This window comes from Pimephales promelas, chromosome 14 (genome assembly GCF_988280905.1).
Source record: "Pimephales promelas chromosome 14, fPimPro1.hap1.1, whole genome shotgun sequence".
NCBI lineage: Eukaryota > Metazoa > Chordata > Actinopteri > Cypriniformes > Leuciscidae > Pimephales > Pimephales promelas.
In genome coordinates, this window is record NC_142782.1 from 11,016,818 (window position 1) to 11,042,947 (window position 26,130).

The window sequence follows — 26,130 nt, forward strand, 5'->3', positions numbered from 1 at the left end:
ATCTTGTTTATAGGAATGGGGCAGGAGTTTATAAGAATTTTTTTCTTCATCCTGTTCTTTTTTTGTCATGGAATGTATACTTTTTTGTGTTTGTTGGATTTGTTAAATTGTTCTTGTGGTATTTCGTATTGCATTACCATGAAAAAAGAATAGAAAAATAAATGAAAATGAAATATCGTTCCACCAGTCTAAAACGAATAAAGAAAGCATGTTTTTCGTTATTCAATTACGAGTTAAAAAAGGGAAAAGGAATGGACGCAAAAGTACACAGGCCTTCGAATTTGCCTATATCCGATTTCAGAAATCAAATGAACGCAAAATTATAGGCTATTCCACTATTAAACTAGCTTGTATTATAGAAAATAATGCGAACAACTTAGGCCATCAATGAGTCTGTTTATTGTCAATAAAAGTTGCTTGGAACAAAACCATTCAGTAACATAAAAACATTGAGTGGATATGGACATACAAAATAACCCACTTTAAATTATTTCAATTAGCAAATTATAGGGATATAGTGAATGAGTGAACGAGTGAGCGGTTTCAGACACAGCTCTTGCGTGTGTGCCTCATGAAGCGCATGTAAGAAGCGCATGTAGCATGTAAACAAACCCCGTGACGTAATCAGACCAACTAATCGATCATGACATTCGTTGACAACGATTTTCATAATCGATTATAATAGATTTTATCGATTAGTTGTTGCAGCCCTAGTTGGTTATGTCTAAAGTGACAGAACACAGAGAAAATTAAGAGAAAATCTGCTTGTCAAATGATTAGACTGAGGAGTCACATGCCGATTTGGGTGGGGTCAGATCCAGTCAGCCGTGATGGTAAGAGGCTCTATCAGGCACAGTTTGGAAGATATGAAGAAGGAAGAGAAATGAAAGGGGTTCAATGGGCTATATGCACGCATAAATTCCGCATTTGACGCAAGGATGCTCGTCCATTTCCGGTTGTGGAGATTAAAGCGGAGGAAAACCGAGGAAAACGGGATTATGGCAGAGTCTTCAAAATTTACTGTCCTCCAGTCTTTGAAATGAAACGTACATACGTTTAGATGTAATTTTATATATAGTTATATTTATTTAATATAATTTTAAAAAGAAGCCTAAACACAACGAGGGGTGTCTGTTTTATCTGTTTTTGTGACTAACGTTTCATTAGTATAACCATGGAGTATAAAATTCAATATAAATTCTCGGTATTGCATTGGACTCTACGATCGGCGGAAGTTATCGAGCATCCTTACACCTTCACCGGAAATAGACCAACGCCACTTTTGCGTCATCGAAGGGTAACGCCCCCTTTTGGGGGAAAACACCTCTATACTGTCTATGGGAAAACATACGGATTTCCATGAGAACAGAACTTGCACTAGATCTGCAAAGTTTCTTGATAGCAAAAATGGCACAAACTTAAAGAAGCTAACGTTACTGAATACGGGGTTACAGAGGTGTCCCTTTGAAATGGTCGAAAACTGGATTAATAACCCCACACAGCGGCCAAATATGGACTATTCAGACATCTAACGATACCACTATCTCGTGTAATCACCAAGTAAGTAGCCTTTTTTATTTATTTATTTATCATTTACACACTCACAGTAGCCTATGACAAACTACTAGACGATGAGGCCATGTCACTTGGATCATAATTAACTTGATTTACGCTATTGACAGTTTTGTTGTCGACTAGCTATTAGAAAGACTAGCTGTTAGCAGCTAACGTTACCTTATTAGACTATGTCAATAGCTTAAATCAAGTTAAATATGATCCATTCATCGTCTAGTTTGTCATACTGTGTGTTAATGAAAAAAAAAGGCTACGTGCTTACTTGGAAATTCCACGAGATAGTGGTATCGTTAGATGTCTGAATAGTACATATTTGGCCGCTGTGTGGGGTCATTAATCCAGTTTTCGACCATTTCAAAGGGACACCTCTGTAACCCCGTATTCAGTAACGTTAGCTTCTTTAAGTTTGTGCCATTTTTGCTATCAAGAAACTTTGCAGATCTAGTGCGAGTTCTGTTCTCATGGAAATCCGTTTGTTTTCCCATAGACAGTATAGAGGTGTTTTCCCCCAAAAGGGGGCGTTACATTTTAATTTGAACTGTAGGCCTATGCCAAATGCTGCGCAACAATATATAGGCTATATATAGCTACATATCGACGAATTTTCAGATATTTGTTTGATTTTTTTGCCCCTTAAACATTTAAAATATTTGACAAATTAATATGAAAAAAATATATATTTTACTGGTTTTCTGAGGCCAAATTAGAACCTGGAAATGATATTTTCCCCGCAGTGCTGAATGAGAAGAGCCGTAACCACAGCCTACAGAAAGGGGATTTATGGGTGATTTATAGGCTATAATAAATGTGTCTGATAATAAAATAATATAAAATAACGAGGCATTAATTGTTTATTAATAAACTATTGTTTTCTAAATGATTTTCGGCTAAAAACATATCTCCATCTCCGGATGCACATTTAGAGAGAAATTAAGCTACATAAACATAGAAGATATTGGCTTTCGATTCGAATTTGTTCGTTTTAAATTGGACATTTAAAGCTTTAATCTACAAAGGATATAACCCCTGTAGACTAAAGCTTTATATGTCCAATTTAAAACGAACAAATTCGAATGCGGTGGCTGTTTCAGGTCTCACGCTTCAGTTCACGGAGATCATGAAGCGCGCCTTGATTAATTGTTAAAGCACAACGTTTTCTTGTTATAAATAAATTTATTTGCGAATAATGTATTATTATTTTCTGTATGACCAGAAATTAAAGAGTATTTTAAGTTGTTTCCACTGAAAGAAATGCAATGAAACTGTTCACATGGGCGTCTCGCAGCCATCAGTGCGTGCTCCACACACACTGGATATGCGCTGATATTTGTCAAAAATATTGTGTTTATTTGTGCTCTGTTCCTTTTTTGGATAAAGGCGTCTTCTACATATGCAGCCTAATAAAATGTTACAATAATGATGATGATGGTTATTATTATTATTATTATTTGCAGACACGGAGTTTTTGTGAAATGGACGTTTTGCTTATTTTCAATTGGCAATTTCAGTTTGAAGGGTGATGGAAATGGGGCTTTAACTGCTCCGTACTTGCTGCGTTTTATTTCTATAAATTAATTTCGTTTCAAATGGGGTCCAATCAGTTATTAAAGGTGTTAAAAATTTACTCTGTATCTCGAGGTTGCGGCGCGCACACTATGCACCGAGTATTAACCGATGGGCCTCGGTTAACGATTAATGAATAACTTGAAAACGTGCCCGCAGCCCTACTTGTTATATCGCGCAAAAAATCGCTGCTTGAAATGGAGAATCGCCTGTACTGGTCTCGGGACACTATTGCAGCCACTAGGGCAGTTGAGTTAATATACATGCTATCTTCCTAATTTAAAAAAATAAATTAATTCATAATACCCGCTGAAATGGGTTGGGTTTTATGACGTTTGATCCTGAAAGGCGTGTTAGGGGTGGGGTCTGGGGCAGCGCTGTGGGGCTACTGGCCCGGCAGTGGAAACGCAAGCCCGGTGCTTGAGGCCCGAGGCCACTAGCTCGGCCCGGCTCGCTGATAGCTCTGGCCCAGCCCTAGCCCGGCAGTGGAAACGCGGCTAATGAACTTTTTGAAACACTTAAAAGACTGAAAGTTGAAACATTCATCAGTGGACCACTCCCAGCAAGAGGAACAAACAGGTTTTCACGGTTGCTTGGGCTCAACACATGGCTGCAAAAAACCTGCAATATAAAAGGAGTGAACTTTATTGACAACTTCAATCTTTTCTGGAGTCAGAGGCAACTGTTTCAAAGGGATGGCCATCACCCAAACAAACTTGGTTCAAGAGTACTAAAGGACAATATCTACTTCTCCCTCCATCATCCTTCTGCAGTGTGTGCCAATCCATTCAACCTGAATGGCACTCACACACCTGGACACAGTATGAACGACCACAGGACTTCACTTCAACACCTAAATGGACATATTGCTGACACATCACACAAGGACAATGATAACACCACTCAGCCACTACAACAACCTCTGCTCACGGATACAATCTCAGCAGAGCCCTGCCCACAGAGCTCACCACAGACAGACTGTGACATATCAGAACTGCTCCCAGATTCAGCACCCAAGGACGACTTTCTGGAAAACAACGAGGGAAACCAGGACAGCATTTTACACCCTCCAATAACACCAGAGCAACAGCCCATCTCACCTGACACGTTATCACTCTCTCCAGCATCTCCACTTCTGTGCTTCTCAGAGAAAATGGAACAACTGGTGTCTGCTGGAACCAAACTATCACACTCTTTTGCTGCAAGCCCCCAGATACCAACCAAAAAACGACAGGCCCCAAAACCACCAAAGCTTTCGGGCCCAGCTCGCCCTCCCCCTCCTCGGAGAGCTCTTCGGCCTCTGCCACAGCGCCAGGGCCCACACTCTCCCCCATCGGCTCGAGGTGAACCAAAAACAACTGATACCAGCTCTAAGTGAAATATTTTGGTTCCTCGCTATGAAAACAATAACTTTATCAAATGTTTACAGAACAAGCGGGAACCCAGTGTGCCTGAATCTTTCTCTATTGCTGTTCATTTACATGATAGAAAATCTAAGGCCTTCAACAGCCGTACAGCAAACCCATCTAATCTGGTGCCCATTACACGCCAAACTAAGACTGCTGTGAGGACAAAAAGTAAGACTATAAAGTTAGCACTTTTAAACATCCGCTCCATTAAAAATAAATCACTTCTAGTCAATGACTTAATAACCACACACAACCTGGACTTCATGTTTCCAACTGAAACTTGGCTAGAAGACAGCTGTAGTGCAACGGTCCTAAACGAAACATCCCCTCCAAATTTTACTTATATGAGTGTCTGCAGAGCGGGTAAGAGAGGTGGCGGCTTAGCTGCTCTTTTTAAAGATGTTTATCAATGTAAGCAATTATCATTTGGGAATTACCCCTCTTTCGAATATCTGGGTATTGTGTTAAAAGGTGCTCCACGTATTTTACTTATCATAGTTTACAGGCCTCCAAAATACTCTCCAGCCTTTGCTGAGGATTTTACTGAATTGCTATCAACAATTACCTCTGAGTTTGACTGTTTTGCCATTGCTGGAGATTTCAACATTCACATAGATAACGCAGAAAACAATATGGCAAAAGATATTAAAACTGTTTTAAAAACTTTTGATCTGACACAGCATGTACACGGTCCCACACACAATCGTGGACACACTCTAGATTTACTTATCAGTACAGGTTTAAACATCTCAACGATTGTAATTAAGGATGTAGCACTGTCTGACCATTTCTGTATTTTCTTTGATATATTAATCTCTCCTGCAGTTGAAGCTAGAGCTGTGTCTGTCAAGAAGAGATGCTTAAATGAAAACACTGGTGTGCTATTTATGAAGGCTATAGCTTTAAAACCAAGCATATCTGCTGACTCTGTTGATTTTCTCCTTGATTCTTTTAACTCAAAAGTTAAGAGTGTAATTGATGATATTGCTCCTGTTAAAGTCAGGAAGAATAGTGGCAGACAAAAAGCACCTTGGAGAAACTCAACAGCTGTGCAAAATATGAAAAGACAATGCAGAAGAGCAGAACGCATGTGGCAGAAGACAAAACTTGTAGTCCATTATAACATCTACAAAGACAGCATCCACGCTTTCAATAGGGAACTAGGCAAAGCCAGACAGACTTTCTTCTCAAATATTATAAACAGCAATATAAACAACACACGCACTCTTTTTGCTACTGTAGAGAGACTGACAAACCCCCCAAGCCAGATTCCCATAGAAATGCTCTCAGACAGCAAGTGCAGTGAGTTTGCTTCTTTCTTTTCTGAGAAAATCAATAACATCAGAAAGGTGATCAGCACATCCTTGAGTTGCTCTGGGGTCAGGCAGATCAGACCACAACCTGAGAAAGTAGTTACTATGTCTGATTTCGAAGAAATTGATGACATAATTTTGGTAGCACCTTAAAACATCAAACTGCGCCCTTGACACACTTCCCACATCTTTTTTCAAAAGTGTGTTAAACTGTTTAGAAGCAGATCTCCTAGAAGTGGTAAATGCCTCACTTCGCTCTGGGAATTTTCCGAACTCCCTGAAAACTGCAGTTGTCAAGCCCCTCCTGAAAAAGAGCAATCTGGATAAGACCATCTTGAGCAATTATAGACCGATCTCAAATCTTCCTTTCATAGGCAAGATCATTGAAAAGGTTGTCTTCAATCAGCTGAACAAATTCTTAAGCTCAAATGGATATTTTGACAATTTTCAATCTGGTTTCCGATCGCATCACAGCACGGAGACAGCTCTCATAAAGATAATAAACGACATTCGCTTAAATACTGATACAGGCAAATTATCCGTGTTGGTACTACTCGACCTCAGTGCTGCATTTGACACTGTTGATCACAACATACTTCTTGACAGGCTGAAAAACTGGGTGGGGCTTTCTGGGATAGTCCTATAATGGTTCAGGTCATACTTAGAAGGGAGAGGTTATTTTGTGAGTATGGGAGAACATAAGTCTGAGTGGACATCCATGACTTGCGGAGTCCCTCAGGACTCGATTCTTGCGCCACTCCTATTCAACCTGTATATGCTCCCAATGAGCCAAATAATGAAAAAGAACCAAATAGCTTACCACAGCTACGCAGACGACACACAGCTCTACTTAGCCCTATCGCCTAACGACTACAGCCCCATTAACTCCCTGTGCCAATGCATTGATGAAGTAAACGGTTGGATGTGTCAAAACTTTCTGCAGTTAAACAAAGACAAAACTGAAGTTATTGCGTTTGGAAACAAAGATGAAGTTCTCAAGTTGAATGCATACCTTGACGCTAGGGGTCTAACAACTAAAAATCAAGTCAGGAATCTTGGTGTGTCACTAGAGTCAGACCTTAGTTTCAATAGTCATGTCAAAGCAATAACTAAATCAGCATACTATCATCTGAAAAATATTTCAAGAATTAGATGCTTTGTTTCCAGTCAAGACTTAGAGAAACTTGTGCATGCTTTCATCACCAGCAGGGTGGATTACTGTAATGGCCTCCTCACTGGCCTTCCTAAAAAGACCATAAGACAGTTGCAGCTCATACAGAACGCTGCTGCCAGGATTCTGAGCAGGACCAGAAAATATGAACACATCACACCAGTCCTCAGGTCTTTACACTGGCTGCCAGTTACATTTAGGATTGATTTTAAAGTATTATTACTGGTATATAAATCATTTAATGGGTTAGGACCTCAATATATTGCAGATATGCTCACTGAATATAAACCCAACAGATCACTCAGATCATTAGGATCACATCAGCTAGAAATACAAAGGGTTCACTCTAAGCATGGAGAGTCTGCTTTTAGCTATTATGCCAGCCGCAGCTGGAACCAGCTTCCAGAAGAGATCAGGTGTGCTCCTACAGTAGTCACATTCAAATCCAGACTCAAAACACATCTGTTTAGCTGTGCATTTACTGAATGAGCACTGTGCCACTGTTCGTCCGACTGTTACTGCACTTCATTTTATTCTAAATAGTTTTAATTTACTGTATTTTATTTTTATCATAATTTTTATTTTTCATTATTTCTTATTTTTTATTCTAAACTGTTTTAATTATTCTGATTTATTTTGATTATTTTAATTTCTTCTATGTAAAGCACTTTGAATTGCCATTGTGTATGAAATGTGCTATATAAATAAACTTGCCTTGCCTTGCCTTGCCTAGTAAGAATTGAATTCGAGAGCTCTGTAATTGGGAATCATTAGCAGGGAGTATAGCAGGGAATCATTGATATGGTGTAAGATTTTATGTTCGAAGGGGATCTCTGGTCCTTGTGATTATAAGGGAATCATTGATATGGTGTAAGGTTTTATGTTTGAACGGGGTCGTCCCACCACATTCCAGAGGAGAGGGGGATTGGTGGGGAAGGAGAAAGTGAGAATATCATAAGTCTTACACTAAAGTTTAAAAACATTCTTAAATGAAATGGTTATTTACATTTAGTCATTTACAAATATTTCGCACTAACTAGATTAGAAAAACATGCTTTAAAATGGTATTAATATAATATATACTATTTCACAGTTGATAAACATTCTATGATACGAATTAAATGGTTAGAAAATATCTAATATCTTTCTAAACATCCACTGATCCAATTATTTTAAACAAAAAATAAACTCATCTTACATTTTTCATATGCAATACATCCATACATACATGAATGGGTTACAAAATACAATAAGTTGCAATACAAAGCACCTTTGTATCTTTATACCCCACATTTAAAGTGTGAATATCATATGTTTTACACTACAGTTGGAAAACACCCTGTTTTTAAAAGTATATAACTGAAATGCTCATAAAATAAATGATATAAAATAAATATCTTACTGAACCAATTAATTAAGCAATAAACAAACTCATCTTACATGTTTTAGAGATTTGAAGAAGTCCATACATGTCCAAATACAATTCATGTATGGGTTGTGTGTAATATTGTGAATGTGATACAAAAGATCCTGAGAGTTCTCCTTAAGCGTTCCTCACACACACTCCCGTTTAAGATGCTTATGTGTGTGTGTGTGTGTGTGTGTGTCGGCGTGTGTGTGTCGGCGTGTGTGTGTCGGCGTGTGCGGTCAATGACTCATTCATTGTAAGCCATCGAATAGTGTTAATTCCATATCGTAGTAAAAAACATAAATTAAAGCATTAAAAATCATGTGACTGTGATCCGTGAATTAGTCATTGCTACATTTCCAACGTCTGCAGATACAACGTAGCCTATTTTTATCGCAAGAGATAGGCAGCACGATGTTAATGATGTTAATTTACCCTGAAAATCTAATTTGTTAAAATACACAATACCTCTGTGAAATAGCAGGTTGTTTTCGGGGGTCTGTGTAAAAACTTGACTTGAACTTAAAGTAGGCTATATCTTTTATTTATCAGGGCGCATGTAAAGAACTTTGAAATTTGGTCATCTCATACGTCATCACACACATGTGAATACATGTTCAATATATACTTAAGTTTTATCTGTAAGAAATTTACCATATAGACCTGTCTATCTTCAGAGAGAGGGGGACAAAGAAGACATTTAGAGTCTGTGATGCCTCAGGCCGACCCCATTGATATAGGCTGCTTATAAGGCCCTTCCGTTCGCCAGGGCATCTTGTGAGAAAGAAGTTACTTAACAATCATTTATGATAGCTTCAGGATATAGGGTGACAGAGCAGATGAGCCTCTGTGCATCGTGTATTGTTAGTCTGCGAACGCCTTTCCAGAGCTTTTTGTTCGTACTAAATTTATTTCAAAGCATAATCATAAAAGTTTAAATATGATATTTTAAAATGAAAGGTTTTGTACTAAACTAAATGAGGGTGTAATCCGGGACAAAGAAAATATTGTAAAAGCCTTGAACAGTCATTTTAATTCTCCTCTGCTGACTCAATATCAGATTTTGGCAGTTTAGAAGAAATTGTGGAAAATGTGTCATGTTGTTCTCAGCAGTTTAATTTTACTCCTATTTTAGCTACACAAGTTCACAAAGCCTTATCAAATTTGGATTGTAATAAATCAGCAGGGTCTGATAAAATAGAGCCTTACTTTTTAAAAATTTCTGCAGATCTTATAACAGAGCCCATTACTTCCATTTTAAATTTAAGTTTAAACTCAAATGTTATCTCCCGCGCATGGAAATCGGCTATGATCCTACCCTTGTTAAAAGGTGGTGATCCATCTGAGTTGAATAATTATCGACCAATTTCAAGGTTGTCGGTGATGGCAAAAGTTTTTGAATCTTTTGTAAATGATCAAGTAAAACAGTTTTTAACTGAAAATAATATTTTAAATGAATTCCAGTCAGGATTTAGAGCAGGTCACAGTACTATAACAGCAGCCATGCTGGTCACGAATGATATTATTGAATGTTTGGATAGTAAACAGCATTGTGCAGCCTTGTTTGTTGTTTGTAGATCTCTCCAAAGCATTTGATTCCGTAGACCATAAACTTTTGTTGCAGAGACTTAGATGTGTGGGTTTTAGTGAAACAGCTTTCAACTGGTTTAATAATTACTTATCAGAAAGAACTCAGTGTGTCTCAGTTGAAAATTTTACTTCAGCAGAACAAATAATTAAAAAAGGTGTCCCACAGGGCTCTATTTTAGTACCAATTTTATTTTGTATTTATATCAATGATATAGGTTGTGGGGTAACACCAGCTAGAATTCATCTATATGCTGATGACACAATTATTTATACAGTGGCAAACTCTATTAATCAAGCCATAGAGCTTTTGCAAGTTTCTTTTCGGTCTTTGCAATTGTCATTGTTAAGTTTGAAATTGGATTTAAACACAAAAAAACAAACTACATGCTTTTTCACTCGTGGTCCCATCAACACAGATCATCCGATCTTAAGTTTGGAGGGGGACTGCATAGAAAGAGTAAAATGTTACAAATACTTAGGCATATGGTTAGATGAAAAACTAGGTTTCAATGCACATATTGAAAATCTCGGTAACACTTTAAAATAATGGTCCGTAGTTAACAAGTAGCTATGCAGGAAGTAATAGGTAGTACTGCATTAACACCAAAGTTAATACTATTAACTAATATGGAAGCAATATTAACTAATCATTAAGTAATAGGTAATTAGTACAAAGGTAGTTCCTTGGTAGGTATTTGATTGTTACTAAAGAAATATATCCTCATTGAGAACTACTTGTGAACTAAGAAATAATAACCAATTAATTACTAATCACAAAAGTAACATGTCTAAAAAGTGAACAATTGTGGGGGTTTTACTCTTAACGTGGTCATAACATTTCAGAAGCATGTGCCTCAAATGGGTTCTTTGTGGAAACCAGTTTATGAAGTTTATATATCCTCCCAAATACATTAGCTAGGTTGAGATTGTGACCACTACTCTTGCCAGGATGGACGCATGTTCTCTGTTTATTTAAAACTTAAACATAAAATAATACTAATAATGACAGTTTTTAAAAATAAATCTTAAATAATTAGGAAGTGATGCTGACACTCTCATGATTGGATTAGTTCACTATTATGAGCTCTATTGAATGTCAGTCACATACAGTATATCTCAGACTCCAAAGACCTATAACTTTATGTTACAGTAGCTGCCTGAGGAGGACTTCTCTTTCTCCACCGTGGAGCTGAGTGGAGAAACCCCTCTAGTCCATTACCATCCTGACCACTACTAAATACAGATAAATCTATGCTAACTTGAATCTATGCTACATGTACTATGCTACTAACTAGGCTACACAAAATAATCAAAATAACTGTCTAAATGCTATGCTAAATAGATGCTACAATACTCTATCCTGATCATTTTCAGTACTGGTAATTCCAATTGTTGACTCGCAGTGGTTTTGACGAAACAAGATTTAAACTGCCAAGGGCGTGGTAGCTCGTAACAAGGGCATGGTGAGCTGGAATCTGCTTACCCGGATACGTCACAAAGAACCGCAAACATCCAATATGAAAATTCAACTGCAGTAGCCACCGTTTAAACTGAAGAGGGCAGCACTCAGACGTTTTTACACCATATTGTAGAATTAAAGGTGGTCTAAAGTCACACGTTTTTTAGGCCAAAATATTTTTTGTCACATTCAGCAAACATCTCCTCACTATGCAGACAACCCAGGCTCCACAAATGGCAACAAAGACAAACTGCGGCAACCCGCTCCACGAAACATAACAAACTGTTATGTTGCAGATGAGGAGGGAGGGTCTATCTAACCTCCGTTTTGTTTGAAAATACTTTAAACAGCTAATTTCTGGAGAAATTTTAAGAAATATGTGAATGGCTTTTATTGTAGTGTGTAGTTTTTTATTTTGTCTTCCTTATTTTGCTGTATTCCAACGCTATCTACTTAATGAAGGTCATAATCATAGTCCAGTTAAACTCAAACTAATTAGAAACATGTCACACAATGATATATTGAATTAACAAGAATCAAATCTATAGGCAATCTTACCTTACACATTGCTTCTAAACTAATTTTAACGATCACAGCACCCATAAGCAGTCTCAGATGAAAGGACAAAGGCTGCAGATGTATAAGAAAGTTTATTTATTAGGCACAGCAATGGATGAGCATTTCCTGAAAATACAAGTCAACTTATGTTGTAAACATCAATTATGCAGAAAAAACAAATGACTTTTTTTCTTCTCAAACATGTTAACTAAAAGAACAAATAAACATCTGTAGTGTACTAATGATTCATTTGTATATATGTTTGTGTATCTCTCAACAACAATGTCAGTTTGTGCGGCACAATTCACTTAAATGGAAACATCGAGAGTGAATATTCTTGGTCACTAATTTGGGTTGATAAAACAGAAAACCCTTGGCACTTTGTAAGACTGCTAAAACAATTCATGGCAGGCCGCATGTGGCACAAACTGGTTTAAAACAAAATACAATAAAACTCAAAATAAACTGTAAAAATAATATTTGGTCATGTAATGCACTGGCAAAAAGACAATCTCTTAAAATATCCTTCAAAACAATTCACAAAATCAAGTGTTACTTACAAAAAACACATTTAGGGACTAAATAAAAGTGCTGGCACAATTAAATCCATAAGAAGTAATAACACAATGTTAATCAAACAGATTTTCATACAGAGATGTATTGCACCTCTTTAATACATCTCTGAGAAAGTTTCCTGTCAGATGATATATAGACATCTAGAAGATGTCTGTAAGATGTTTATGGTTTAGAATGCATGTAAAACTGCTCTTTAATTCTAACTTGTTTATCAGATGTCCACAGGAGATATTTTCAAGATCTCCAGACCGTGCTATCTCATGGTTATCACATTCACACGCGCACACAGCAGCCATTATAAGACCGAAAGTGCACATGAAGTTAGCCATTTGGGGCTGCATCCTTCGAAGGCCTCATTTGTAGGCCGATTGCGTCATTGAAAACATATTTAGGGACAGAATAAACGTGTTGGAAAAATTCAGTCCATCAAATGAAGCAATAACGGATGGTTGCTCAAATAATACATGTACATTTAATAACTCTTAACCTACACCCTATTTACAAGGCATTGTATTTCCTTTTTTTGGACACCTAATACATAGTTAACACCTGATCCTGTTATGTTACTTTTTGTGATCTTTCATAAACATAATCATAAAATCTAATCCTGTCCATTGGGCCCTTCTTGCATATCTGAGAGACTTTAGCAAATGCCATATATGTTTTGCCAATATCTGTTTTCATACATATTTTAAGGACAAGTAAGAAGCTCATAGGAAAGAAGGGGTGAGCGATAGCACAGTTAATTGATAGTTAGCACAGCTATGATCCAGCCTCTTGTTCCTGTCCCAACGCTTCCAGTAGCAGGCCCATGGGTGTCCTCTTCAATCCTATACTCTCCAACTTATTCTCTAGTTTGTTCTTAAGGCTTCTGAGTCGTATTGAAGCATGGATTAAAATCACTGTGAGGAGAAAGCATCAGAGGGGACTGTTACAGCGTGATATGGCAAGATAATACAAATACACAATGCTCAAGCTAACAATTAGATTGTGTACATACAAAGTATTCAAAGAACAAAAATAACTGAAAGTATTTCAATGCACTAATGAGATACTAGTACTTTTTAGTACTTATATCTCATTAGTAGACAACAAAGAATACTAACTTAATATGGGGAAGGCAATGCCAAAAAGGAAGACAGCTACTCCTCCTAAAGCAGAAAGAAGAAGGTAGCTGGAGCCCAAAATTGCAGCCAGGGAGAGCGATGGATGATTCCTCCGGAATCGTCGGATTACTGCCTTGTTTTCAGCTGCCCAGACAAACCCCAAAAACAGAAGGATCACTATTGATGCCCCAAGGATCAGCTGGAGTGGTTGGAAATATCTATGGCACAATTACACACACAAACACAAAATAAATTGTTATTGTAGTATACTATTACAATTTATTTATTTATTTAATTTGATATTAAATACATTAAATGTTTCGTATTTTGTGTTTTAATAGACCTATGTCTATATGGCCTATATATATATATATATATACACTGTATATATTTTCTTATGTCAGTTTTAGTTTTAATTTTAGTACATCAAGTTACTAAACTAAAAGAGAAATGTTAGTTACATCAACTGAAAGAGAAATGTTGGTGAAGTGAAGAAAGTGAAGAAACTATCGGCCACTGAAGGAAAGGGATATTATCTTGACCTGGCATGAGTTGGTTATATGAGAGCTGTTTGAAAGTAGCATCTGGTTACTGCTTTATAACGGTCTTTGTGATGCCAACAAAACAACGTCTTAATAAACCTGTCAAAGCCATGACACATTTTCGTTATCAGATCACTCCAAAAAGAGAAGTGAATGTTGGCCTAATCCTTATTTTTAAAATATAGGTCACACTACAAATTGATTCATTGTGATATTTTTTTTAAACAAAACGAATTCAATACATAACATAACATAACATAATAACACAAACAGGGTAAAGAGTTTTAAAAGAAGAATGAATAGGTCTGAATGAAAACCGTTACACGTCACTGTTTCCTTACCCGACTATAAACAAAAATGCCGCGGCGAAAGCAAAATAGTTCGACTGGTAATACAGAAGGTTGTTAATGATTCGGTTATTCCACCGATCCAAGTTACGAACATCAGGCACAGACAATCGAGCCGAACAAAGCAGAAAATCGTCCAGGGTTCTGAAAGGAGGAGGCTGAAAATCCACCATTTTGACGCTTTTGTTGACTACATTTACCAGCATGCATTGCAAACCTACGAGACTGAAAACACTCTTTGATTTATTCAACTCTGAATAAACAGTGTGCTGACAATTCAACTTGATTGTGAGTGACTTCACAGCAGATCACGCTTCCCTGAAATTTGATAATTAATTGCATGACAGTGTATAATATATTAATTGATTTTTTCCCGCATCATAGGATTTTATATGTTTCTCCAACAACTTATATTTATCTATAAAACAAATTCATAAGTTAAAAGGTTTAAATAAAATCAATCAGCTCCATAGTTAATTTAAGTGATTGAGTTTTCAAGTGAGTTTCATTTAAACCGTCTGCACGAGTTCCGCCAGGGCACTCCATCATGGGGGATGGAAGAGATTTTGGGGGGGGGGGGGTGATGGGGGGAATGGAAGCTATGGATGGAAGACTTGGCTGGTGATAGTAGTGCATTTAAGTTAATACAGTTAATTACAGCATTTAAGTTAAAGAAGTGCATTTAAATTAATAAAAATTATAAGGATAATTTTTGTCTTCAGTATCCTCGAGAAGAGGTTTTCCCTCTAAGGTTTTTTTTCCATAGTCAAACTATCTAGTTAGTTATTAGTTATCTAATATTAAAAACATTTTATTTAACAAGAAAGTCATACGAACCTTAAAGTGTTAACCTGTCACCTCTGACTTTCAACAGCTGTCACAGCTCCTGGTGCAGATGGGATGTGTTGTTGCAGGAACTGATTTGCTACTCCTGACTGGTCGAATTCTCATGCTACTTAGGACAAATAATGTACAGAAGTAGCTGCACTGCGTAAATACAAAATTAAAGTTTTTGAACGAAAAGATAAGTAAAGTCACTCTGATGACACAATTTTTTATGTGAAATGTGCATATTTACCCCCAATTGTCATGTTATGTTGTAATTTTTTTTTTTAAACTTGAAACCAAATTCATTGGATTTCTTGACCCCAAAAATGTACACTTTGACACTAAATTTGTCATTATAGTGATAACAGAAGGAAAGATATGGGCTCTAGAGTATTTTCGGCGCATTGGCGGCCATTTTTGAAAAAAAAAAACATGTTTATAAAACAGATGGAACTCAGGTTTATAGAAATATTTTTTTTTTCTTTTTCAGAAAATTATAAATGGTGAAAAAACAGTAAACAAAATCAGATGTATAGATTCTTGTAGGGCTTGACTTAAGGATTCAGAAGAAAATGGGAAAACCATCCCACTAAGTTTGGAGTCTCTATGAATTATGGGCTCAGACGTTCAAACACTTTTAGTGTAGAAAAAGAATATATGGCAAAACAGTAAAAAATACTATAGGCTTCCAGCACCATTATAATAGCATCTCTAAAACAATACAGGCCAATACATAAACCATTGAATTCTTTATTGAGACAGGTTACTTATACATACATATTCTCGTATTCTTGTCTCTAAAGTGCTCCAAAAATAAATAATCCATCAAAACATTACACAAAGTTTGTATTAGAGAGTGTAGGAAAAATAACAGTACCAAACTGGAGAGATTAAATGACTTTGAGCAGTGTCTCTTTTGACTGCAAGTTATGTATTGGAGATGAATTAATTTCAGTTTATTAGTTAAGAATGCAGGAGAGGCTATGTAACGGGAATGGAAAAGATCCAAAGTCTTTAAAATATATCAAAACTGAAACAACTTTTCAAAATCTCAAATAGATTTCTGGTGAATAAAGAGTCCATTTCATATATTAGATTAAGATAAATGTAATATAAAAATGCCCTGGAGCTTTGCATAGCCTTTTCTGCATAACACTGCATCAGTGACAATATAGCAAAACATAACATTAACTTTCATAGGAATCATTAATCATGTCTTTGCAATTAATTACATATCTATCTCCAACTGATCTAGTTAGTCTGGCAAAATGTAAAGTGCTGTAACGGAGAGTATTTTTCTAGCACACATTTATACAGTATATTTGCCATGTGAAGTGTTCAAACAAGCCTGAATTAACTTGACCAAAATCTTTGGATGACAATTTTTTCCTTACAAATACAAGTGTATATTACAATTCAAACATAATACAAATTACATGCTGCTTTCCCCTGAGTGGCCATCTAATAGTGGTGCAGGGTTGACATATTTTTTAGGACAACCTGGAAGTTAGCATCATCTTCAAAAACCCAACATGATTTCTCCATTGAATTATTGCAGAAAATAAGGTCTTTGACAAACAAAAGCTTTTCATATCATGAAATTATATTTACGAATGAACACAACTTTTATGGATTTTGAAGCGTAAAAACAAACGGCAGAAGTCAAAAGCAAACTGTAGGCTATAATAGAACTACACCATGGTCGCATGAATTCAGCATCACAATAAGCTTCTGACAACTTTGGTCTTTGGTTATAAACATTTTCCCTGAAAGTTATAATAGTTTGTATGAGCACGATTATAAACGCAATAAGCGGACTAGTGAAAAGATGAGTTTACCTCTTTAATGTCCCTGACAACCTCTGTAGTCCCATTTAGCCACTTGTTAGCAAGTAAAAGAGAAATCACAAGATTATATTGCTGATACATTTTATATCGTAGAATAAAAGGGGTTTTACATTTTGAGTTTGTGTTCATCACAGACCTTATTTCAAGCATTTAACCAACACCATTGACTTTAGGACGATGGAACCAGTTTCCAAGTTTTGGCCTTAAAAATACAGCATCCCAACAATACTATAGAGGATAAAGAGGATTCAGGAGTATCCCCTGTCTCTGGAGGGTACTGTGTAAACTATGATCATCCTCTCTTTTTCACAGTCTATAATATTACAGTATCCACTGCAAAACAGTGGTTTTACTGATACTGTCCATAACCACGTGTCTCTTGGCCTTCTTTCGGAGGAAGCTGACTCGGGTCCTCCACAAAGGGACTCGCTGTAGATGAAGAGAAGATGCAGATTGTGAACACCTCTGATGCAGCTTCAAAACTAAAGGTATAAAAATCTCATAATCTATTACAAATTATTTATGTTATATCACTTTGTTTTAAAGTATGTACCACCGCACCTGACACGCAGGTATAAAAAAACAAGATATCATGGCCATGAATTTAGAATTTGTCTACTTGTTTTAGGTCAATTCCCCCATTTTAATTGAGTTAAATTGTTCTAATTCGTGGCAATGTAACAATTTTGGCATGATTTACACACATTAATAACACAAGGCAACGAATTAAAGTGCTGTTGAAATGAATTCTTAATCCATGGCCACAATATCATATATCTTTGTGCATGAATAAAAATATCTTAGCTGTTTTTTTCCAAAAAAATTAATGTGTTTTAGATATACTTTGTGTACCTCAAAAAAGAACAATCACAGAAATTAGGAGCGACATGACAAAATTTGTATTGTTGTTAAACAATTAAATAATTCCTAAATTGAATCAACTCTCTGAATCACCCAGACCTACATTTTTGAAAATAAAGGTTTGAAAAGGAGCTTTTCAAACCAATACAATAGAAGAACCATTTCGAGAACTTCAATGAACTTTTTTAGAGTCCCCCTATTATGCTATTTTAAAGGTCCCGTTCTTCGTGATCCCATGTTTCAAACTTTAGTTAGTGTGTAATGTTGTTGTTAGAGTATAAATATAATATCTGTAAAATTATAAAGTTATATTGTCCATAGGCTGAAATTATGCAAATAAGTTACATTGTTACATGTAACAGGAAGTGAGACCTGACCTATTTTGACGACTCATTTCAGCAGTTCTTTATTTTGGGAGACACTAACTTTATTTGTCATGCACTTTGATCTTTAAATCTTTGCAGGCCTTTTACAATTCATCTTTAATCACCACAATTACATATTTAAATGTTTTCCTTTAAAAAAAAACTCTTCATGCCTTAAAATAGCTTGAAACTCTACACCATTGCCTCATTTAGTATACGTGGTTCTATGAATATGCAAATTAGCCCCGCCTTCACTCACTCACACCAGCTCAGAGATCCACACGCTGGCGATCACACATTGATGTGATTGGTTTACAAGTTAGTTTGTGACCGCGATTTTCAAACTGCGATTTTGAGACTCGTTAGTTCACTACAGTTTTAAAGAGAAAATACTCAGCAATGCTGTTGACTTATGAATTTGCACATGGTTTGTCTGAAAACATATCAAAAACACCACAAAGACATATAAACAACATTAAAAGCTTGATTTTTTACAACAGGGGGGCTTTAAAAAACAAATTAAAAGTATTTTCTTACTGAGAAGAATATTTCAATAATCTAAATAACTTTTACTACTGTAAAGAACCTTTTGTGTAATGGAAATATTCCATGGATGTTAAAGGTTCATGAAGCCATCAATGTAAATGAGCAGCCTTTAATTTTAGTGTATTTTGAGTGTATTGAGTGTATTGTGTAACTCACGATTCTGAAACTGCTGTGCTGTATATCTAGTGAGAAGTATCCCAAAGCCCTCGATTAGTGCAAGCAGAATTCCCCCCATCATCGCAGAGCCCACCATGGCTAGTGGACCACCTGAAATACAAGCATTGCAAACACATTTTCAATGATCCAGAGGTAATTGCAAGATTAAAGATTTATGCTAATACAGAACAGTCCAGATCATCGTATTATTTCCAGTAGGTCATTATACCTCAAATGTTTGTTTGTTTATTAAGATCCCCATTAGCTACTGCAAAAGCAGTTGCTATTCTTCCTGGGGTCTAAATGTCAAAGACTGGAATACACTAAACAAATTTAGCTCCGATTTTTGGCTCGATTTGCATTATGAACGAGTCAACACTAGCTGCCTAAATTTAGAGCCATGCCTGCAGACTTTGGGCAGTCGGAGTTGACAGATTTGGAGTCGAAATCGTGCAGACAACTTGATTGGCACAGATTTTTTAGCTTCGGACTCTGATTCCATCCAGTCTGAGGATATCAAACATATATTTTGTGCCGATTTTAGAACACATAGGGCTAGATTTACTAAACAGGGCAAATTAGCGTGTGAGTGCCATTCCAAAAAGGCGCAGATGGGAGTGGAAAGTTATGTGGCAGATCTACAAATTAAAGAAAACAGACGTAGCTGGATCATCTCCATTATGACCAATGCAATCTACCAAGAGCAGCGAAATTTAGCATTTGGTTTAAGATAATAAATAATAGCACAAATACCAATAAATTGACTACTGCATAGTAAATAACCTTGCATGATTCATTTGAATACTCTCCACCAGTGCTCGAATTGAGTCAAGTCTTATGGGGGGTCCCCAATTTTTTTCCGGGGGGGGGGGGGGGGGGTTATTTTATTTCAAAAGTTTATATTTCAGATCTAAAGGATCATGATGAAGACTGGAGAAACGATGGTTTTCAGCTTTGATCACAGAAATAAACAATATTTTATTATATTATTATTTTAAACTGTAATAATATTTCATAAAATTACTGTTTTTACTGTATTTTGCATCAAATCAATGCAGGCTTGGTGAGCACTTTTTGAAGAGACTTTGGAACAGTTGAGTACATCCAACAGAATGATTTATTTACAAATGTTGTTTTTAACCTAAAAACAACTGGATGATTAATGTAAATTATTTGACACTGTGGTAACAATGTTTGTTCCAAAAGACTTGATTAAATAGATTAAACTTGTTTATTAGATATTATATGGTGGGGATTTTTCGACTATTTCAGCACATGCGATTTTTACATAGTTACGTCCAGTAGGTGGCGGGAAAGCACTCAGTAGGTCAGCAACTATTCAACGACCATGATTTCAGTGAAAAAGGCTGCTTTATTCAGAAACAAACAATGCCATGCCAATCGATGTCAATTATTGCTATTTTAAGAGTGAATGCGTATGTAATTCCCAAAACTTTGTGTTTACATGGCCGATCCTGGCAACATGAAAAACAAGTTTTATAAATCCTGAAAAAAGAGGGTTTGTGCTGCTGGCACAAGCTGTTGGTAAATCAACAAATTCCTTGTTGGCCTGAAAAGAGACTTCCTTAGATTTCCACGACGCATGTGCGAGAATTGCGATCTCCTTCAACTACTTCAGTTCAGTTCTCGCGCATGCGTCGTGGAAATCGTATTGTCTCGTTTCAGACCAACAAGGAAGAAAATGAATAGTCGAATAAAGTCGTTATTTTTGTTTGTTTTTTCGCACAAAAAGTATTCTCGTCGCTTGATAAACTTATAGTTGAGCCACTGTAGACACATGGAATATTTAAACATTTTCTTCATTGACTTTCTGGGCCGTCAAGAGCCAGTCCCTTAGGCAGCCAATGTGGTAGTGAGACAGCTCTCAAATTTAATCTAAAATGTCTTCATTTGTGTTCTGAAGATGAACGAAGGTCTTACGGGGTTGGTGCAGCATGGGGGTGAGTAATTAATGACTTAATTTTCATTTTTGGGTGAACTAACCCTTTAAAGGGGTCATATAATGGCATTTATGTACAAGTTAATATGAATGAAAACTTTGTAATATACTTTTCTTAAAAATTCTCATTAGTATTTTAAGAAAACACCATTTTACCTGGTCAAAATCAGCTCTTGTTTTCAGCACTCCGTTTCAGCGCATACGACTTTAAATAATAAACCCAGCGTTTCCTTGACAACAGTTGAAGGTTTTGGAGAGAGAATGGCAGCGGGAGTCTCAGAGGACACATCTGTGCAACCGTATCATTTTGAACCAGAGTTGCACCGCAAAGAAGTTCGACAATCAAGGCTTGAGGACGTTTCTGAATGGTTGGTTAACGTAATGTTACTTTGATCTACATTTGTATGCACTGGCAGGGTAGAGTAGTGAGATACGAACGCTGTGTGTTTACTGATGTATACGTTAGTTCATTGACAGAATGACGTTACTGGTCATGAAAAACTTTTTTCCTGTGATTTGCAAAGATTAATATAAAGATTCCAAAAATTTTAGGTGCAGAGGGAACATTAATAGTTGGTACCGATTATTTTTTCAGCAGCAGCATCTTAGCAAAACCTTGTTTATAAAGCAGTCTGGTGAGAAATGATTCGCGTAAACAAGAAAGTATCGACGTTGATCGTGGGGAATATTCCCTTCGTAAACAAAACTCAGCCACTGCGTCTTCAGCAGTTCAAATTTAGGAACATCAGAATGATTTCTGTGTTTATTATTGCACCCAAGAACAGAACAACACACTCGCTTAGACGCCATTCTGCTCCAGTGTATCAACAATGACGGACAGTCTATGATGATAGCTCGCTCAGGGTGGGTCTGTGTTGAAACACTGCTGTCAATCAACAACCGCGGGAGGGGCGTGCGACCGTGTGACGACACACGGTCGAACCGCTCGATTTGAGGTAGGGGAAAACCTATAAGAAGATAAAAACAAAACCACTGGATGGATTTTTATCATTAAATGATGGTTGTGTACAGGCACTGACACGCATTGCAGTACAATCAACTTGTAAAAGTGCATGTACCATTATATGACTCCTTTAAAACAATCAATAATGATCTCAGTATTAATTATCTTGAGCCTGCAGAAATGTTCCTATTATATTCTGAATAATAAATAGGCTAAATATGAAGAGTTCAGATGCAAAAGCCTCTAAATGCCATTTGAAATTTTCTTCTAGAATGGTCATTTTTATCAAGCTTGTATATTTAAGTTCAGTAATTTCACTTAAATGGCAATTAATAGGTAATCTTCATTGCCATTTAAGTGAAATTACTGAACTTAAATATACAAGCTTGATAAAAATAATCATTTTAGAAGAAAATTTCAAATGGCACTTAGAGGCTTTTGCATCTGAACTCTTCATATATTTATCCACAAACCTGCAGCAGTCCAATGCTTTTCTTCTCATTACCAACGTTTTTCTTGTACTGATATTTCATACCTATTGAGTTTACATTTCTAAATTAATTTGACTTAATAAAAAGGATTGCTTGTGTGCATTGGTGCTTTATTCCAGTCTTTTAAAATAGTTGTTGAATGAATGAATGCTCGGTAGGTGCCTGCAAATGCTATTTAATTAATCTTTAAATGCCGCAGCATAGAGGAGAATAACAGTCAGCTACTTTGAATATTAATTAGGAAAAGATTGATTTTGAAAATGATTCAAATATTAAATCCAAATAAATAAATGTTCGTGGTTCGTACTGATGTTATTCATCTGTTCTCACACACTTCAGCGTCACGGTGACTAGTTTAGACGAACACTGACAACCCTGTGGTGAAATAACAGCGCTTGTTTAACAGCCGCTGCTTTCTCAGATCGGCTTGGGTTGGATTAAAACTTAATGTTCCAATGAGTTTGGAAAATTCTGCACACAGTAAACATCAGAATATCTCCTGTCTATAAAAATTTCCAAATTTTTTAATCTCATTGCGGATACTAATTTTAGGCGGCGTTTGTTCAAATCAATGACCACAGTACATTAAAAGCAAACATACCCGGGAATAAGTGAGATGTACTATTTTTAAACGGAAGTGCGTTCCGAAACTCAATGCAAGTGGTCCATTGTTTTCATTTGTCATGCATGTCCTAGCAACGAGGCTCATGTTTCAGTGTGAATTTGTTGTTTATGGAAAGTCTCGTATTATATGATTCCCAGGCTTTCCTTTGTAACCATTTGACAATGCCTGATGTTTTAAAATCTCTTTAGTTTTTAAAAGTCGTGTAGTGTATTCCAGCAGTCACATTATTATTGTATTGTGCAGTCAGGACGGAATCTTGAGGGGCAAAAATTGTCAATCGTCTATTACTAGCATAGCAATTGTATGAAGCACTGCTCACTCAGAAGTCACTTCAAGGCATGCTGCTTTCTGTTGGTCAACGTGGCGAAATCACAAAGCCAAAATATTTCACCCTGATGCAAAATTCCCAATTGCATGGATTCCCATTGAAATGACTGGATTTTGACTGTGAAATTTTGCTGAACAATGGTAAATATGAACACAGCATTAATGAAAGAATACTGATAATAGAATAATAACCACTATGATAATCTTACTGCGTGCTGCCAGTATAGCTCCAGTCATGGCTCCACTGGTGATGGAGTTCCAAGGGTCTTCCTTACCCCGTAAACGCACAAGACCACAGTCTATGGTGGAAAAGAGTCCACCCCACACAGCAAAACTACCTGCAAGAGAAACAGAACCCAAGCCACAATTTATAGTGATTCATGGATCACTGATATGTACAGTACAAAATGCAAAAACTAGTCATACACAACAGTTTTATACCACACAAGATCATACCAAGAAACAATACAAAAAATGATTCTGCAACATCACCTCCAATTTGTGGTGCTCTTACTCTCACAGCATTTGCGCTCCCTCTTAGCCTGTGTCGTACACCCTAAAGTAACAGAGGGTGTTTATTAGTAGTAAATGTATTGTATTGTGTATTAGCTCAGCTGTTTTATTGGTGTCAGTGAAGCATACCACAGGTGCGTTCCGAAAGCCTTTAACTGACTGGAACACCCCCCCTCCAATTGCCCCCATGGTAAATGCACCTCCACAGTCATCAACTATCCTCCATGGACTAAAAAAAGATTACATAATAGAGCTGTTATTAAGTTAATATATCATTGCATCAGATGTGATGCATGATTTTTTTTGAGGCATCTAAATGACCAACACACAAACATAGCTAAAAACCCTGTTGTACAAAACCTTCTTCATGACTTCTGCCCTCTAATTGATAGTCAATACTCTTTTTTTTGTAAGTAAAAGGCCTTTAATATTACTCTAAAAATGCCCTTCAGACCTTTGTTGTAACATTTCTAAAAAAGGTAAACATAAGAATATTGTTCTTTTTATATTATTATTAATATTTCAAGATAAACCTGGCCTGAAGCAACTTAGATTATCCATACGTTATTGTTTTACAAAAATGTGTGTCTATCAAATATGATACAATAGGTACTCAAATATCATTGTATTGAATTGCATTTTATGTTTTGCCCACCACAATTAAAAAACTAAAAAATAAGCACGTAAATATCATCTTCCTAAGACATATTATTAATAGATATAGAGTGATAACTGATTTTATATGTAATTATAATTTATGCAAGTAGTCTGTTTTATTGTTATAAAGATCTAATTGATTTACATTACCAAATGTGCAAATTTATGCTCTGCTTGAGCCTCTGAATGTAACTGAGGTGTATATTTTCTCCTAGACTAGGAGCATGTTCTTACATAACATACTATGAGCCATAAAAGCCTGATGTATCAAATATGATACACAAAATAAAAACACACAAGGAAGATTTTATTTTATATTTACCTAATAATTCGTTAAACTGTTCCATTTGAAACTACATATTTTCCTATGATTTTCTATTATTTCATGTATTTTCAGGGATGATTTTTTTATTATAAACAAATACTTAGTCTACTCTTATTTCATATAGCTTTACAAGGATAAATCGTTTTATCATGTCAACGAACTCTAAACAAGTAGTTAAAGCTTTCAGTGAAGGAGCCGAGCACAAGTGCATCTTCAGCGCTGAGATGATATCTCACATGATAGCACTCGGTGTAAAGTGTCAACAATGTGTCTGAATGTTATCTTAGAAACCGATGCACGACACGAAAACTAATGAGAATATAAACTGCTTCAAATAACAGAACTGCGGACCCGTCAGAAGTGAAGTCAGGATGTACTTTACCAGGGTTCACGGGCATATTCCTCCATGATAAACAGGTGACGTCAGAGCGGTTACGCATTTTGTCCGTGACAGAAGGACACAGAACTATGTATTAACATTACTTACGCACAAAAAATGCATTGAAATCTGCGTACGCATTTTTTCTCGTAAAAAATTACCGAGATTTATATATACATATGATTAAACATAATGATTTTGAACTGTTTAATTATAGCCTATAATATTACACTCATTATCGGAGTTCATCACTCAAATTACAAGTGTGTATATATATATATATATATATATATAGGCCTACAATTTAACGTGGATTATGAAAATCATGCCGATTAAGATATTTATTATTGTAAACTAGGCGTTGTATTTCGGGGATTATTTTGACTTTTTTGGGCGGAATTTTGCGCAGGTTCTGGTGTATGCTTTTTATAAATATGAGAACTCATGATGAAATCTAGTCGGTTAGTTTTATACATGAGGAAGTAGAGTTGTTTTATTTTAGCACATATTTGTCCATTAAAAGTATGAGCTTGAATCAAAGCACCACATATAAGTGCAAACAGCTTAATGTTCCTGGCCATTAGAAAAATAGGTAATGATCAATTAACAATTTGACAGATTCCTGTCTGAAAATATTTTAGAGTACATTGACAGTCGCTTAGCGATGAC

General features: G+C 36.2%; 2 protein-coding genes across 2 annotated transcripts; both read right to left on the reverse strand.

The window, feature by feature from the left end:
- Positions 1-13,164: 13,164 nt before the first annotated feature.
- Positions 13,165-14,847, reverse strand: praf2 (PRA1 domain family, member 2). Its single transcript, XM_039663952.2, has 3 exons — positions 14,612-14,847; positions 13,729-13,946; positions 13,165-13,524 (listed from the first exon to the last, which is right to left on the reverse strand). The coding sequence occupies exons 1-3, from the start codon at positions 14,821-14,823 to the stop codon at positions 13,385-13,387; spliced, it is 570 nt and encodes a 189-aa protein (XP_039519886.1). The 5' UTR covers positions 14,824-14,847; the 3' UTR covers positions 13,165-13,384.
- Positions 14,848-17,400: 2,553 nt separating this feature from the next.
- On the reverse strand, positions 17,401-25,540 carry timm17b (translocase of inner mitochondrial membrane 17 homolog B (yeast)). Its single transcript, XM_039663875.2, has 6 exons — positions 25,465-25,540; positions 24,230-24,329; positions 24,080-24,143; positions 23,797-23,925; positions 19,221-19,331; positions 17,401-17,721 (listed from the first exon to the last, which is right to left on the reverse strand). The coding sequence occupies exons 1-6, from the start codon at positions 25,488-25,490 to the stop codon at positions 17,642-17,644; spliced, it is 510 nt and encodes a 169-aa protein (XP_039519809.1). The 5' UTR covers positions 25,491-25,540; the 3' UTR covers positions 17,401-17,641.
- Positions 25,541-26,130: the final 590 nt, after the last annotated feature.

What these genes read in the sequence shown, in the direction of transcription:
- timm17b (XM_039663875.2), bottom strand. Translation starts at nt 25,490, where the DNA reads ATGGAGGAATATGCCCGTGAACCCTG. An exon ending in GCTTTCGGAACGCACCTGTG is followed by an intron (nt 24,144 to 24,229) that starts GTATGCTTCACT and finishes CTGTTACTTTAG; the next exon opens with GGTGTACGACACAGGCTAAG. An exon ending in AGCACAGCAGTTTCAGAATC is followed by an intron (nt 17,722 to 19,220) that starts GTGAGTTACACA and finishes CTTCATCTACAG; the next exon opens with CGAGTCCCTTTGTGGAGGAC.
- praf2 (XM_039663952.2), bottom strand. Translation starts at nt 14,823, where the DNA reads ATGCTGGTAAATGTAGTCAACAAAAGCGTCAAAATGGTGGATTTTCAG. An exon ending in GCATTTTTGTTTATAGTCGG is followed by an intron (nt 13,947 to 14,611) that starts GTAAGGAAACAG and finishes ATTGTGCCATAG; the next exon opens with ATATTTCCAACCACTCCAGC. An exon ending in CATTGCCTTCCCCATATTAA is followed by an intron (nt 13,525 to 13,728) that starts GTTAGTATTCTT and finishes TTCTCCTCACAG; the next exon opens with TGATTTTAATCCATGCTTCA.